This window comes from Hevea brasiliensis, chromosome 7 (genome assembly GCF_030052815.1).
Source record: "Hevea brasiliensis isolate MT/VB/25A 57/8 chromosome 7, ASM3005281v1, whole genome shotgun sequence".
Taxonomy (NCBI): Eukaryota; Viridiplantae; Streptophyta; class Magnoliopsida; order Malpighiales; family Euphorbiaceae; genus Hevea; species Hevea brasiliensis.
In genome coordinates, this window is record NC_079499.1 from 102,939,449 (window position 1) to 102,956,444 (window position 16,996).

The window sequence follows — 16,996 nt, forward strand, 5'->3', positions numbered from 1 at the left end:
CCTTTAGGCTTAATGGAAAAAATAAAACTCAAATATTTATTAAAATTTTTCATTTAAATAGTTCTATAACAACTTGAAATTTTAATTCCAATTGTATATCCTTATAAAATTAAAATAATAATAATAATATTGATTTCTAACTCTTGAGATATTCTTCCTGAGTAGCAGCCATAATTATGTAGTATAATTAGGAATATTGTAAATTAGCCTTGTACTTTTTACATATATTAATTAAAAAAATAAAAACTTAATTAAAAATAAAATAAAACATATTTTAATCATAAAAACATTATAATAATAAAATATTTTTTTTCATCTAAAATGATATTTTGTTCTAAAAAAGCTTCAAAGGCTCGGAAACATCCGAAACGCTTTTGTGCTCAAAAATGATTTTGTATGAATGCTGCTGAGCATAAACATGCATCACGTTCCCATGTAATGAATAATGCGCTTCCAGCGCGTGCTTTTGCATTATTTTCACGAGCAGCAGAGGCAGGGAGGGGAAAGGGGCAAGTGGGGGCTACAACCCTTCTAAAATTCTCTTATAAAAAATATATTTTATAAAATAAATTTTTATATAAACAATAAGTATAATCAATTATATTTTAAATTAATTTTATATATAACAATAGCCCTTAAAGAAAATTTTTTCTGGCTCTGCCACTAAGTAATTGGCCACCGAAGGGCAACCTTAGGGAAATAAAATCAACAAATCTTACAAAAATGCTTTTCAACTGTAAAATAGGAACACATAACCAAAGCCAACTGAACTATCCCCCCACCAAATAATCAAAATTTACAACCTTTCCGCTTCATCTAACTAATCACCTAAATCACTAATTTACAACCGTATTGATTCTTCTCATGTATTCTGCTTTCTATTTCTTCCCAAGAAATTATATTATCATCAAAATTTTTCATAATCATCTTTGTCATCAGGACTGCCACCACCAATCACTCTCACGTCCTGATTTTGGAGCAACCATAGTCTTTCCATCAAGCTTTGGTTTCACATCAATGGGAGGTAGGCACCACCATGCCCTTTCCTCAGTACCAGAGGTCCAGCAGTTTCAGGAACCTTATCTAGTGCCTTTGTACATGATTCAATGACATCACTAAAACCAGTTGCTATCGTAGCCAGCTGCAACCTTAACCTCAGATCCCTAGTTCTCTTCAACAAGCATCTGAATGATCTTCCCAAATATTTAGCCCATTCTGCAGGTAGTCCTCCCCCAGTCAGCCAAACAGAGAATTGTGATTGGTCCCCTCTGGCAGCCACCTCAGCCCTATAGAATCTTGCCAGTTCATTAAGCATTGAAGGTTGGAGTGGAAGCACTGCCACAAATTCAGCTACAAATTCTTCTGTTAGCTCCGGCTTTAGCATCTGATTCCAAAGCACCAGCGCCCACTCACTTGGCCGATTAAGATCATAGGCTTCAGCAACAATTAGGGCCTCTTGGAAACGGGATTGCTCTACTAGTAATCGTCTGGCATTGGTTTCAGATAAACTGAGCCACTTGGAATCTGGCATTCGAATTTGAAGAGAAATAAGGGAAGCCAGAGCACAAGTTCTGCATGTTTTATTGCCAGCATCAATGGTAGAGTGAACTTCAGCCGCTTCAATCAAATACCGCATTGATTCAAGCAGATCTTCATTTTGATCCACGTCATAACGATGAAACCACTGCTCCGAAGACTGCCATGCACGTGACTCTAAAAGAGACGCTGTTTCATGCTTCATGTCAAAGTGGTTATAGACCTGCAAAAAGGAAAAACAATATGATTCAAAGAAAAAAAAATGGATGCACAATTCATTCTACAATCTTAAAAAATAGATCTAAATGGAATCCCACTCAGGTCACCTTGCACATATATGGAAGCATAACAGGTCAAACCCAGTATTGGCCACCCAAAGCAGGGTTGAAATTTGCAACTCAAAACATGCATGGTTGCAAATTTGCAACCTGGGACACACACAGTGATGCAAATTTGCAACCTGGGACACACACAGTGATGCCAGAAAATAGCACTTAAAACGAAATAAAATCTGGATAAGTTGTCCCCAGTTGATGTGAAAAATGAGCCAAGGGTAAAAGGTCAACAAAACGCGTTCCATGATATAACCTTATAAAAATAGTAGGTGATTACAAGTCAGTAACTTCATTATATAAGTGTACTACTAGCCATAAAGGGTTTGCTTTGGGCCATGTGGATGGTCCTAGCCTAGTCTCAATTGTTAGATTAATAGCCCACTCAGGTCTAAGGTCATGACTCATGAGTCATGACTTACAGTATCAGAGCACAAACCAACCTTATGCTCACCCAAGCAAAGCTAAGGGCTTACAGAATCCAGTTATTCCAAATCACATATTAGGCTATCCTTCAGCACTGACAAATTTGTCAAGAATATAAGTAGAGGAGAACATAACACACACCCCAAAAGAGGGACTACTGAGAGAATTTGCATGTGAGGGGCTTACTGCAAAATATTCTTGTATTACACTGCCTCATAAAACCTATCCTAGGTTTTTCAGTTGACAAAGGTTCAATAATGTAGAAGCTTAATGCACTTGGTTTTTCAAAGGACCAAACATGTAGTATATAGTATATAGAATGAACAGAATGTAATTAGATACCATCTTCTGCTGATTTGGGGTATCAAGCAAAAGTATATAGTATATAGAATGAACAGAATGTAATTAGATACCATCTTCTGCTGATTTAGGGTATCACGAAAACTAATCCTTGATTCCGAATTAATAGCAGTAGGCCAAATAAATCCTTTCAGCTTGCCAAAAACCATGTTCTCTATTAGGTGCTTATAAATGAAATGCTTTTTTCCTGCCTCAACCTAAGCCATTTGAGTTTACCTTTTACCCTTTTTCTCTCTCTTAACTGAATAAAATCAATGTTTTCTATAAGGATCTCACAACTAATATAAACCCACAAAAACATCACACACATGCACATGCATGCAACATACAAGCGCGCTTTGCATAGAGGTTATTCCAGACAGTTTAATGCATATACAAACCATAGCAAACGCATCAAGATCTTTTGGGTTGAAATGCTTCAATGATGTCAAGACAGCCATCCGAAATCCTCTGACAGCCTCAGCAGCTCCTGCATTTGTGTCTGCAGCAGCAGAATACTTCTGAAGTAGAAGATCCAGTTGACCATTTTCTATGAGAATACCAAGAATGAAATTAAGAGCATGGAAGTTCCCAACTCCAGTTATCAATCGAGCCAAACAGGGAAAATCACCCTCAGACACATAGGCCTCAACCCTAGTTGCAGCAAGAGCTACCAAGACATCAACTCCATCAAGGCATGCTGATGATTTGTAGAAGTGGTGAGAAAGAATAAGAAGCTCAACCTGACATATTATAAAAATAAAAAATAAAAAATCAAAAATCAAAAACTTTGGTCATTAAAAGAGGATCACATGAAATCAAGAAACCATATTTTTCTAACCATATAAAATAGCTCCTTATATTTTTCTAACCATATAAAATATCAAATCTATTATTATTATTATTATTATTATTATTATTATTATTATTATTATTATTATTATTAACAGCAAAATTAATTGGCTTTTTGCTTTAGTGAGTATTTATGATGATCCCATATGGAATTAATATAATAATGCATGTCAGAGAAGTAGAACATTTGAGATGAGTAACAAGCTGAAGTACTGCACGTCTGCACCAGCATAAACATTAAACATAAAAAGATCACAACTAGTGAAAATTATGCAGTAAACTACAATTGTTTGTTGCCAGTCAACTCCATAAATCCTAAAGCCACATAATGAAGACATAGCAACATGGATCTGTTAGCAAGGTGCAGAATTTTAGTCAACATCTGCATCTCCAACACTTTCACCCTATGAATAATAATAAAAATAAATAAAAAAAATGGGCCATCACCAGGCCATTACTACCACACAAAAAAGACAGCAGCAATATAAAACAGTAACATGGTATTTTTTTTTAAATTAAAAGCATACTAAGACAACAAGAAAAGACCATCCACCTGTTATTAAAAAATGGCATACCTCACATGCATGCGGTATTTCTTGACCTGTAATCACCAAACGCATCAACGCATGGCCAATTTCGGGTTGTGAAGGGCAAAGCTCAGCCCATTTTAAAAAGTCTGAAAATCTCCACAACAGAGGAGCAGGTCCTTCTTCCTTCTGAGAATCCATATATCCCCCACGATGCGCAGCCAGTAGACCCTGAAGTACATGAAAAATGAAAAACCAATGACATTATCAAAGATTAGGAGTAGCATTTGATCATACAGGACTCAAAATGACATGAAAAAAAACTGAGAGATGCCTAACTTTCTGAATTACATAGTGCAAATCCGAATTCAGCAATACAAACAAATGAAAACGCCACCATAAGCTTGCAGATGAAGACAGCTCAGGTAGTCATATCAACTCAGAATATGGTTATTCCTTTTAGTCTTATGATCAGACCCACTTTCTGATGCAAGTGCCAGAAGACTATATACTAGTTCACAAGAAAATGTGCAATGAAAATGAAATTTACAAGCAAAAAGTCCACCTTCAAAAATGATTCTGCAAGAATTTGAGCAATACTGGCTGCTGGCATGGAATGAGTTTGCACTAAGAAAGATGCTTCTTCAAATGATTCTTGTGCTTTAAGAGAAAGCAACTGTAGCAATTCAATTGGTTGCTTCTCAAATGCCTCTGAAAAAGAGAGACCCAGAACATTTGCAGCTTTTACAAATGCTATGATTCTCTTACATAGACCGCGTCCACTACCCTCAGTAAACACGTTTGCTAAACTCTCCAACACCTTCATTAGCATATTCAAAATTTCCAAAAAAAAAAAAAAAGAAGAAGAAGAAGAAGAAGAAGAAGAAGAAGAAACACCTTCATTAGCAAATTCAAAATCTACAATTCATGCAAAAAAAAGAGAAGAAGAAGAAGAAGAAGAAGAAGAAGAAGCCAATTAAAATGGAAAAGCACATGTTTGTAAGCATTAAAAGATAAAAAAACAAATTTTGCAGAAACAAGAAAACAAAAGACATTGGGACAACCTCCAATGGGTCGATTAAATGCTGCTCAGTGAATATATTATATGATTGGACAACAGAATGCACTTCCTCATCAAGCACTGATGGAGATACTTTGTTACAAGGAGTTGACATAGCTGCAAGCTTTTGAGCAGCATCGACCAGAACAAATTCCGGAGGAGAGTTTTCTGGAGATAGCTTATGTTGGAGTTGCTTGGCAGCTGTTATTTGTCCAAACTCCAGTAAGGAAAGAACAGCTCTTTCCAGCTCTGCAGGCCCAACCCTTTCCTCCCATTTTGAAAAAGAAATTTCTAACTTTAGATTTTTATCTTGCAACTGCAAGTCAGTCTTAGAAGTGAGAGGAACAGAAATATCTTCAGAATCAGTACTTTTATCCATTGGATCCATAAATGGTCGTCTTGATGGTAAAAAGGCTTTGGCCCTTCGCTTTGTTTTAGTACTGACCCCTAATGTTGGAGTGCTGGCATCCAATACTTGGTTCTTCTGAAGCCCTGAAGTATTTTCATTTGCATCATGTTTATCTATTGTTCTATTCCTCATTGTATTTATATGAACGTCCATCTTTGTTATCAAATTGGCAGTCTTTTCAATGATATTGGAAGTATTTCCATTTCCAATCCCAGGATCCCGGCTGGAAGCAGTTGATGTGAAGTCTCCATCACCCTTTACCTGAGCTTCTGATTCTACTGCCAAGAGCCATACTCTAGTCTCAATTTCTCGAAGAAGATTTATTGGATAAACCCTGAAAAAAACAATCACATATGTAAGAAATGATCTTATGCTGAGAAGTGAAATGGAAATTAAAGTAAAGATAAATCACTTACGGATTGGAGAGAGTTATCATCCCACTTAACCATTGAAGAGAGAGCAGCAGCAATTCATGAAGCTCTCTGGCTGGAAGATCTTTCTCCGCTGCTTCAGCATGTTTAAGGAAAAATAATCCAGCCTGAAACCGCATACCACCAGAGCTTATCAACACACTAGCAACAAGTATGCAAAAAAATTGTTCTTATTAACCATAGTTTATAATAGTAAACCAACAAACCTGTAAAGGAGGAAAAGAATATCTTATGAACAGTGTCTGACAATGGCCCCACAAAGCAACTCTCTCTTCAGGAACATCCCAAAGAAACTCCTTCCATTCAGTTACCATGGATTCAGCCTGGAGATTGACCCAAATGAAAGGGAAAGAGAAGGGTTTCCAAAGGTCCATAAGGATACCATTACAGACAGAGAAACAGTTTAAGAAATAGATATATGTTAAAGCGATCAATGCCATTAACAAATTCAAATTTTCAACATTTAAACCAAAGGCATCCGCGATACTTTCACAATGACAAAAGACTCAGGGGATACTATTCAACTGTTCCAAAGGAGTGCCTTTAGATCAATCAAAAGCTGTTTACAGGGAACAAACCACTTGAAAAAGAACTAAACTTAAGTGTGACTCAATATATTGTTTGTTCTTGCTTGCAATATTCATGGACTGAACTTTGCAATATCATTTACGGTATCCATCCATTTAGCCCAATGATTTCCAATAATTGTTAATCAGCATTTACTTAATGAACCAAGAACTATGCAATGTCGAAAAAATGTGATTCCAAAATGCAAATTGGGGTGAGTATTTGGCCTGTCAGGTTCAAAATTTGGCAAAACCAAATAACCAAAATTTTTTAAAGGGAGAACCAAGCCAAACTGAATTATGAACCAAACAGAACTGAACCAAAACCTAAATAATTTGGTGAGTTTCCATCAGATTCATCTCTTTCTAATAAAAATATACATTTTTCATGCTTTTATTTAAATATACATAATTCATTTCAGTTTGGTTATTTTAGGGCATTAACTTTTTAGTATGCTGTTTTTCATGCTTGTTTGTCTTTGTTTTTCACTATCCTTCATGTTGTATTCTCCTCTTTCCTCATTAAAATTTCTTTTATAAAAATAATAATAACAACAAATACAATGAGAACAAGCAAGAATTTGTATCACAAAGATAGTACCTGAGTTTCAATAACATGGTGAACAGCAGATTTCCAAGGTCCACCACTGGCCTCCAACTGCCTGGCCCAGTTGATTGCTTGCTCCCAATGCCCATTCTTTTCAAGAGCAGTTAAAAGTGAAGCATCATCCAATGTCTCATTCCCAAGATGTAGGCAATCATCCTTCCGTAATAAAGGCTCTGCTAAGTTAATTTTCCAAAAAAGTCGCCAATAATATGTTGCTGTAGATCCTCCATCACCGAAGTCAGTTGCAGCAAGAAGTTGTAGCAAGCATCTTTTTTCATAGGGAGATGGGCAAGTTGAAAGAATGGAATTGGCAGCTTTTACAGCAGTAAAGCTTAACCATGATGTTGCAGTCTGCTCTTCTCTTACCATATTTGATTGGTAATGGGATGATTCATCCTTTATCCGGGCAGAGAAGGAGCCCAAATGTGCTGAAGCTTCAGATAGGCGCATTTGTGAAAATGCCTGAAAAGAAAGTCAATGAAAAAAGGAAGAAATTATTGCTTCTATCAGAAGATTATCCCAATGATTAGATTGTCTTTATAACCCTGGTAAACAGAAAAACTTAACTAAAATATAAAAACTGAAAGGAAAGAAAGTATATTGAAGATGATATGCATGACCGATAAAGGCATTCAGTAAAATCACTTATAAAAATGATCTAAATCAATGACCTTAAAATTAAGTCAACCATAACAAAATGACATATTGCTTAGACTATGTCTATTCATCATGACCTCATCATTTTAAGATGTCCTCCATGTAAATCTATTATAATTTACTCGTTCCAAGAGTAAGGATAATGCAGATATACATTACACAGCCCATTAGACATTGATTTGACCAGCTCAGTCCTCATATTACATTTTGAGTCGGTTTTGGTAAACATCATGCACTGAAATACAATCTCAATATACACTACGTCGATCCAACTGGAAGCCCAGTGGACACTGATCTGGATGCCACAGACTTAACTATTCTAGGCAAGATATGAGCCTGAGACCCAACCAAACAAAATCAGTATGCATGTTCCCCAATAAGAACATTACTTTGAAGGGGAAAAAGATTTATCTTCATCCTAAGGAACCATAGAGATGGATGGAAAAGATGAGTCAAAAGTTCGCTCTCAGACCTGAAGCGCACGAATGAAAGGCAACAAAGAACACGATGGGAGAAACATTTCAAAGGCCTTTAACAATGGCAGAAACAAGTGCTGTTCACAAAGCACTGCCACCATCTTTGAGAGAGACACAGGCCCTTCATCAGAATCACTTGAAACATTAACATGTTCACCAATTCCATGTTTTCTTCCATCTTGTGCTACTGATGTATTTGGACTATAATAAGTACTTGAAACATCAGCAGCAGATACAACCAATTGGTCCACAGTCATGGGCTCCAAAAGGCGTCGGCGTTTTGGATTCTGCCTTTTGTAATGAAATGTTACTGCCCTACTACCCACCGGCAGGGAATTAGTAGCTTCCACAGCTGCTCCAACATTATCAGCAATCTGGGATGCAATATCATTCACCTTTATGGCTGAAGTTTCCCTGTAAATATATCTTACCTGAAATTAGATAAAAGCCTCAAAAGTATGTGAAGACTAATGCAATCCTAAGAAGAATAAATAACAGAAGTAGCGCACAGAAGTTGTATCAATATGAATCCAAGTATTCTAGAACAAAAGCACAAGTGTCTAAAAACTTGAAAAAAGCATAAGAATATAATATCTAGGAACCACAATTTTATATGAAATTCGGTAACCTTGCTGCTGTAATTTCTAGCCAAACTGTTAGGCAAGATAATGGAGACACATCAGGAAAGCATGATGCAATCATTGCCAAAAGTGACCAGGACATCTCTTTTGCTTTCCTCAAGAGAGCTACTCCAGGATTTTTCTGCTTCTCACAATCTGCTAATATTCTAAAGAGTTCAACAGGTATAAGTACACTCTCGTCTGAACAGGAAGTTTCACTCCCTTTTTCAGCAGCATCTGAGTAAGATGGAGAACCAGCTTTCTTTCTTGACTGCATGCCTTTCAAGACTGTTAAAATATGAATTTTGAGACGTGGATCACTAAATTCCTTGGCTGCCTGAAACAGTGAGTTATAAGATAATTTAAAAGAAGCAAACTTTGTGAAAAAAAAATTAAGATACATATGAAAACTTAATAAAAGATTAAAGAGACTTGCCACTTGGACCACTGTATCAAAAGGGTATCCTCCACTCTGAGCTTCAGACAAAAATCCAACCTTATAGCAGAAAGTGGGAATCATAAGATTTGAAGGTGAAAAAGTTACTCAAAGTCAAAATCAAGGAAACAAAATAGATATTTCAGTCTTCGTATTTTTTCTTCATTTTAGTTTTAATAAAGAGTAAGATAAGAGACATACCCAATCATTATCTCTAGCCAATACAGAAAGGTATTTTGTGCTCAAGGGAAGTTGATGCATCTGGCAGAAAACTTTAACTAAATTCCAATGCTGACTTGCAGCTTTTTGGTGAGATCTTAGTTCAGCCCCATCACCACTACCAGTTAGTAGCCAAGATCCACAAGTCTTTCCATCCATCATCACTGGAAGGCTTGCCTTTTCCAAATGCTGTAGGACTAGCATAAGTGCCCGTGAAGATCGTTTGCTTGTATGCAAATCTGCAGTTCTCTTTAGCTTAGCATCCTTTACACTATCCTTCCGCAAGTATTCATCTGCTAGTGATCTAGCCAGAGACTCTACCATGCCACCTTCAATAGAAACCACATGAAATGCAGAGCCTTTTGGTGAAATTTGACCAAATTTGTCTTTATTTTCACTTAATTTGTGAAATGATGATATCCGCTTCAAGGCAGCAATGTCCACACGAAGCATGCTGGCAGAAAAACCACAAAGCTCCAGAAGAAAAGCACTTGATGCCACCAATACGGGATCCTCAAAGTGAGTAATAGCAAGTGGGATCACCTGAAGTGCCACAAGATATGTTTGAAAGCATCATTAAGTTGAGATAAATAAAAGGTTCATGCATCAATAAATTAGTAACAGAAATAGAAACTAATTGAGCTGGCCTACATTATTCTTGTGAATGACATTTGATTAGACTTCGTTTATCCAATCATGAAATATTTTGGAATGTGGAATCACTTGAATTCCACAATCCTTCAAGTGAAAAAATTGAAGCAGCAGTTTCCGGGACTTCCCAGCAGTTTCATGAATTTACAAGGATCTATTATACAACTAACTATGAAGTTCACAGAGGTACAATTTCTGAAACCAAAGAGCAGGTCTTTGTAATTTCATTAAACTACAAAGTAAAATTTACCAAATACACCACCTTTTATGTGTTTGAAATTTACCAAATATACCACCTTTTATGTGTTTGGCTTTGGTTACCTTTCTCTTTTTAGTGCAAATTGCAGAGTCTTGAAAATTTTAATTTTAAGCAAAAAGAGTATGAAAAGCAACAAGTAAAGCAGCTACGAAGTAATTCAAACTTTGATTACCCTCGTACTATAATCATCCAGATGTTATTATAGCTCATAATGTTTAATATTTTGAATTTTTATACCCTACAATATGAGAAGATTTTGATTTCTACTATTCATGAGTATATACCAACTATAGGAGCAGAGGTGGGAGAAGGAAGGAAGGAATCACTACAATTGATGCTTTGTTCCCTTCACTGGGTCTGCCAAATGATGATGATGATGATGATAATGATCATAATAACAACAACAACAACAACTAAGCATTAATGCCAAACTAATTGGGGTTGGCTAGATAAATTTTTTTTTGCCATTCAACTATGTTGAAACCAATTCCGCATCAATATCCAAAGATTGTAAATCTTTTGAATAACAACAAAAAGAATAAAATTTGAAACAATTTTAGGCTGCATTGTCATGATTGAAGAGCAGTTTCACCCAACTTTATTATGCACCTGATGTTAAATTGTAAGTCATTAACCAGTAATGCTCCTGTTAATGCAACTGATAGAGAAATCTGCACACAGTCCTACTTTCACATTGTCAGATGACATGACAGCTGTCACATACCCTTAACAGTCATGAACCTTGTATTACTAATATTGCTTTGGAAAAGAGCCCTTAACTGACTTCCCTCAGAAAATACAGTTTTACTCATGTCAATTTTCTATATCCCCTTTAGCACTTAAAGCAATCTCTATAAAGCTAGATAGTAAGAAATCAATCCTTACAGATGAAACAATAGCCTCTTCACTCTGTGTTAAAGGTGCTAGAAGCGTTTGCACATGTGATTGCACATTTGTTTGTCCAAGCGATGCAGCATCAGACTGGCCTTCCAATTTCAACTTTTGAACTCTAACCCCAAGAATATGATTAAAAGCTGCCAGCGCACGACCACGATGCAAATGATGCTCAAGCCCATTTCCAGTTTCCTGAAGTCGATGTAACCCCATCGGACAATAAGCACAGTAAGTGACAATACAACAGAATGTAAACCATTCAATATTTCATCAAACAAACCAGTTACCTTCAACAAAGCAAGACTCCACACGATATAACTCCAATCAATAGATTCTTCTCTTTACTACATCACAATTTTATTTATCCAGTGACATTGGCCTTCTTATCAACAACAACAACAACAACCTATATTTTTAAATTTGTCTCCCAAATCCAATATGAATACTAAATCTCATGAATGTAAAATTCCTTTTCCTAGCATAAACGATGCGCTAACCATGGAAGTCCGGCCATACACTTAGATAAATTTTACATGAATCTCATCTTGCAAAGTTACAGTTCCCATGCTAATTGCAGGATTCAAGAACACAAGACTTTCCAAGAGAAACCACATTAAAAGATCATGTAACAGCATACCTATGTCTCTTGAGCATGCGCGAGCACTTGTGCATGTATATATATAACAGATTTTCAGATACAAATTTACTTATCTGAAGCAGAGAAAAAGGAACAAATCTACAAATTACAATGACATCTGAGTTCACTTAACATGTATGCTGCATCAAAAGAAAAACATTTTCACAAAGAAAAGCAATATAGAATCTTTTCCACCATGTACAAAACTAACTTATGGGGAACCAACTAATTATGATATATGCTCATATTTAATAATACTATGAATGTTAATAGGAAATATTGCTTTTTAAAATAAAAAATGCATTGCCTACTCTCTTCAAAGTCACCTACATATCAGGCATCAGAATTGCAATTAATGAAACTTCATTTTCAACAGACCAGTGCTGCTGCAACTGGCATTTCAAAATACCATCCTTACACCAAAGTTGAATGCTTTGAATAAAACTCATAAATTAGATATGATAAAAAACATGAACCACATTTTGAGGTGAAAAGGACACAGATACCTCAAGCGAGGAATCATAGAGTTCCTCTTGCACATGCTTTTGTATCGTTGCTTCCCAGGATACAGCATTTATCACAGTATGTTCATCGGCATGTATGTAAAAGTCAATTTCTCTATCTAACAGAGAGTCTCCTACAGGCAGACCCGAGAATGATTGCCATCCAAGAGGACCCTACAATATTTCAAAGTTTCAACATTTCCAATGCATATGAACATTACCATTTAGTCAAAGCAAAATTTGTATGGTGTTCCTAGCTTGCATCAATCTAAGATGAGGGAATTTAGAAACAAGGCACAAAACATTATATAACATCAATGACCAAATAGATCCCAAAGTTTACTCAAATTTTCAATAGCGACCAATTCTTTTACCAGTATCAATTATATAAACCAACTTTAACATTTGTATTAATTGTTGCTAACCTGAGATATTCTTAAGCTAGATATGCTATTGCATATCTAAAGTTTAATTAGAGCATATTCAAATGTAGTAGTAGTAGTAGTAGTAGTAGTAGTAGTAGTAGTAGTAGTAAAATATGCCAGTACAGATGCAAGCAGACATAATGGTGGCATAACCTGTACAAATGCTGCAAGAAAAGAAACAAGTGAAAAAAGAAGGGGAGCAATTCTTGCAGAAAGAGAAGGAAATGGACTAAAGTGAAATGTAGAGGTAGAGACACCAATTTTTGGTAAAGGTGCAACCTCAAAACAGATTTAGAGGGATTTTGCTGATAATTAATATGTTTAGCTTACAGTTCTGTAGAATTGGCCAAAATTGAAATAAGTTGAAGTTTACATATACAATTGACACATATGAAAGAATCAGCCATAATTGAAATGTAGACTAAATTTAAATATATTTAGTCATTAGCTTCTAATACATTACCCATTATAGCTAGCAAGCCAGAAAATAAATCATAAAAGCAGCCAAAAAAATATGTATATTAGAGAAAGAAAGAGACCTGGATATAAAGCTGAATTAACCTCCGCACAGTTTTAGGAAACCAGCATGGCAACATTTGCAGAAGTGAAGTATCACGTGCAGAAGAGAAGAAGATATTGTCACGCCAACACAAATAGTTTGACAGTGCTGAATTTCAACACACATAAATTAAGCATTGCAATTGAAAGAATGTACAAGAAAACTAAACATCATACAGCTGATTTATGTGTACCCAAGATGGAAAAAAATAATATAAGGTTAAAACCAACCATTATTTGCCTTAGAGACGAACAAATTAGATGTATCCTGTCCAAAACTTGCTGCTACAAGTGTGCGCCACAATGTAGGAAAGCGTTGCAAAGTGGGCCTAAGATTTTCCAATGTGCACTGAGCTGTGGAACTACTAAGCCTTGAAACAGTGCCACTACTTAAGCAATTTTGAATTGGAATAGAGGCATACATCAGAGTTGCTAAAGCTGCCATTTCACCTGCTCCTTCAGCAATATCATCAACAGTACGAATTATCTCATCAATGTCTAGAACACTGAGGTTGCTATCATGAGACATTATAGCCCAAGCATTACAAAACGATGCATCATATTCATGACCCTTAATCCTAGATAAAAGCAACCATTTTGCCCATTGGCAATCTCCCTGAACAGAAATGTAAATAAGAGAATGATGTAAGTGAAAGCAAAAAATATTCATCACAATCAACAAACCATGTTGCATAAAAAAAAAAAAAAAATCAAACAAACAACAAATCAGTGTCAGTCAGATCAGATCCAACCTGATGACCAACACAGAAAATAAAGGATTTGCATTACAAGAATATGTCATATAATGGAGACAACAGCTTAATCAAGATTAGTAAGACAAATTTCTAAACTTAATTTCACCCATGGATTAAATTTCAAGACTAAATATAAACTTCAATTTACATCAACAAATATACATAGAAAAATTTGACTAAATATAAACTTCAATTTATATCAGCAAACATTCGTAGACAAATTTCTATACTTAATTTCACCCATGGATTGAATTTCAAGACTAAATATAAACTTCAATTTACATCAGCAAACATTCATTTCAATCAGATCATTATTACTAAGTTTTTGGTACAATTTCAAACAAATTTTTGACATGATAACCAAGTAAAATTTTTATAATCTACTTTTACAATTAAAAATAAGCTTTATGACTCACTCTTAGTCAAAACAATAAAATTTTGTTAAATTACCAAAAAAAAAAAAAACTTATAATAGTGATCTTTTTAAACTATAATTGAAGTGGAACATTTTAGAGATGCAAATTGAAGTTAAGCTATTGTGCTAAAATTCAATAATAAGTTCAGTGGTGAAATTCACACAAACTTAGGAACACCATGCCTTTACCTAAATTGGAAAAGATACCCCGTCCAGTGCAATATTATTTGGAAGAAAAAGAGAAGAGGACAGAAAGAATTTGGAATCTGGTGTACATATAGTGCCGTTTGTCACAATGTCAAATGCATACAGTTGGTTCATAGGAGAAAATTACATTCCCAAGCAAAAGCTGCATGCTGACAAGTTCCAAAAGTAGAAGAAAGTCCTTTTTCTTCTTTTTCAAAGAGGAGGGAAGACTAACTAAAAGAGTGAATTCAGGCCATGCTGACTCAGCATAGAATGTTTCATGCATTAATGCAACAAATTTATCCTCCAAATAACAGAGGAAGTTCATTAAAATCCTAATTAAGGCATATGAATTGAAGAACATCTAGAAGTTGGGTACCATGGAGTACTATTTGCTTCATCCTAAAGAAACACATTTGACCTGTGGCAGAGCTTTACATATGCAGCAAATAGATAAATCAATACAAGGAATAGCCTGTTTTAAAGTTATTGCTGTTTTCAGATCGGCAAAGAGCGTAGAACATCACCCTTAGAAAGCAGGGTGATAAAGGCTTTAAAAGGTATTCTGGAATATCATTGCATGTGTCATAATGAGCCAATTGATTGCAGAATACACTTCAGATATAAGCTCTGAATGATATTGATGCTATTATTAAAAATAGCAAAATCTTAACTTTAAAAGAAGTCAATTAGACTGCAGAATACACTTCAAAAACAAGTAGCTTCACATGCTCAAGCAAACATTGGGACATAAAAAGCATTTTTCAGTATATATTTAATTGCTATCACTAATAAATCTCTAATAAACAATTTACTCATCAAATAAACCTGCAAAAGCTTGACAATACTGAAATGCAGAAGAGAAGAGAAGAGTAGAAACAGCCCAAAAACCATAACAAATAGATGGATATTGATGACAAGCTATCATATGCAATACAATCAAGGAAAATATGACTCAGAGAACGGTAAGACTCACTGGATGTGAGGAAACTTACTGCAGCTTCCAGTAACAAGTAAAGTGAATCATTCTCCCTGACCATTTTGTGATGGTCAAGATAAAGGTCCAAAAGGCTTGGCAAGTTATATTGCACACAATGATGCACGAGTAATTTATGCAAAGCTTGTTTAGCGTCAACATCAAAGTTTCCACCATCTGATACATTCAGATCAGACGAAAGTTTCGAAGAAAAATCCTCTGACGACATTCTATTAGGTCTGCTAGTGATGAATCCTGAACGAGCTAGTAGAGCTACAATCTCTGCAGTGCCTTCCCAATAATCCTTCAAAAAAATAAATTTCTTAGCAAGCTCCTTTTCCATGAGCATCCTTAACCACATGGTGCACATCGCATCAACAGAAAGCCTGAATATTTTGACTCCTGGAACATCCATGCAAACAGCATCCACTTCTTCAATTGAGCATATATAATTACTGTACTCAGGAAATTCACTTCTACATCCAGTAGCAGGTGCATGCTTTAAGCCATCTAAAGTGATTTGGAGGCTTCCTTGTGATACTACAGATGTAGGAATGAGGTCCATAAGTTTAAAAACTTCCTCCCAGTCATTATGGCACAAATAATATTCCAATTGAGATTCCCACAATACATGAACACCCATAAGGAAAGGCTGATCCAAAACTATCTGCATAATAAGAAAGTAATCGAGAAGAAGAAGCTTAGTGCCTACATTTGAAGTGGAAAAACCAAAAATGTCATGTAGTTTGGCATATGCTACAAGAATTCAACAAAGGAACATGCCACAAAGGAAGATTAAATTCAGACCCATGGCATGCGACTGGTCCGATCTTGTTTTACCTCAATATGGTTTCAGCACAACATGGCGCATTCCAGCAAGAAATCAAAGAAAAGCAAAAAAACGAGACTTACTCGATCAATGGTCCTCTGATCCCAGGCACTACACCACACTGCAGCAGCAGTCCAATATCCAGCATGAGCAGTATCTTCATCAACCACAGGGTCAGAAGAATCTTCATTGATGCTTGTCCATGAACCTAGAACAACCCCATCAATCTCACCACAATCGATGATGAGATTGCTAAATAGATGTGGATATAATAAGTGCAGCTTAATTTCTCCAGGTGAATTTGAAGTCAACAAAGCACTCATCAATGCCTTCTGCCGACCAAGAAAAGTTTTCCAGAAACTACTGCTAGGGTACAGCCTCTTTCCAGCAAGAAAGAAAAAGAAAAACCTTATCA

At 35.7% G+C, this 16,996-nt stretch overlaps 1 protein-coding gene across 1 annotated transcript in view; it reads right to left on the reverse strand.

Annotated features, from left to right (window-relative positions):
* Positions 1-637: 637 nt before the first annotated feature.
* The window catches only part of LOC110647581 (uncharacterized), a 39,883-nt gene continuing 23,524 nt past the window's right edge, over positions 638-16,996 (reverse strand). Inside the window, exons 9-26 of the mRNA XM_058150378.1 lie at positions 16,665-16,961; positions 15,772-16,419; positions 13,652-14,036; positions 13,402-13,529; positions 12,441-12,611; positions 11,289-11,489; positions 9,476-10,036; positions 9,271-9,334; positions 8,847-9,171; positions 8,215-8,632; positions 7,080-7,547; positions 6,119-6,235; positions 5,898-6,019; positions 5,077-5,815; positions 4,578-4,832; positions 4,061-4,243; positions 3,035-3,376; positions 638-1,759 (exon numbers count right to left, since the gene is read on the reverse strand). Of these exons, the coding sequence (XP_058006361.1) occupies positions 1,010-1,759; positions 3,035-3,376; positions 4,061-4,243; positions 4,578-4,832; positions 5,077-5,815; positions 5,898-6,019; positions 6,119-6,235; positions 7,080-7,547; positions 8,215-8,632; positions 8,847-9,171; positions 9,271-9,334; positions 9,476-10,036; positions 11,289-11,489; positions 12,441-12,611; positions 13,402-13,529; positions 13,652-14,036; positions 15,772-16,419; positions 16,665-16,961 (6,174 nt within the window). The 3' untranslated portion in view covers positions 638-1,009. The remainder of the gene's footprint in view (positions 1,760-3,034; positions 3,377-4,060; positions 4,244-4,577; positions 4,833-5,076; positions 5,816-5,897; positions 6,020-6,118; positions 6,236-7,079; positions 7,548-8,214; positions 8,633-8,846; positions 9,172-9,270; positions 9,335-9,475; positions 10,037-11,288; positions 11,490-12,440; positions 12,612-13,401; positions 13,530-13,651; positions 14,037-15,771; positions 16,420-16,664; positions 16,962-16,996) is intronic.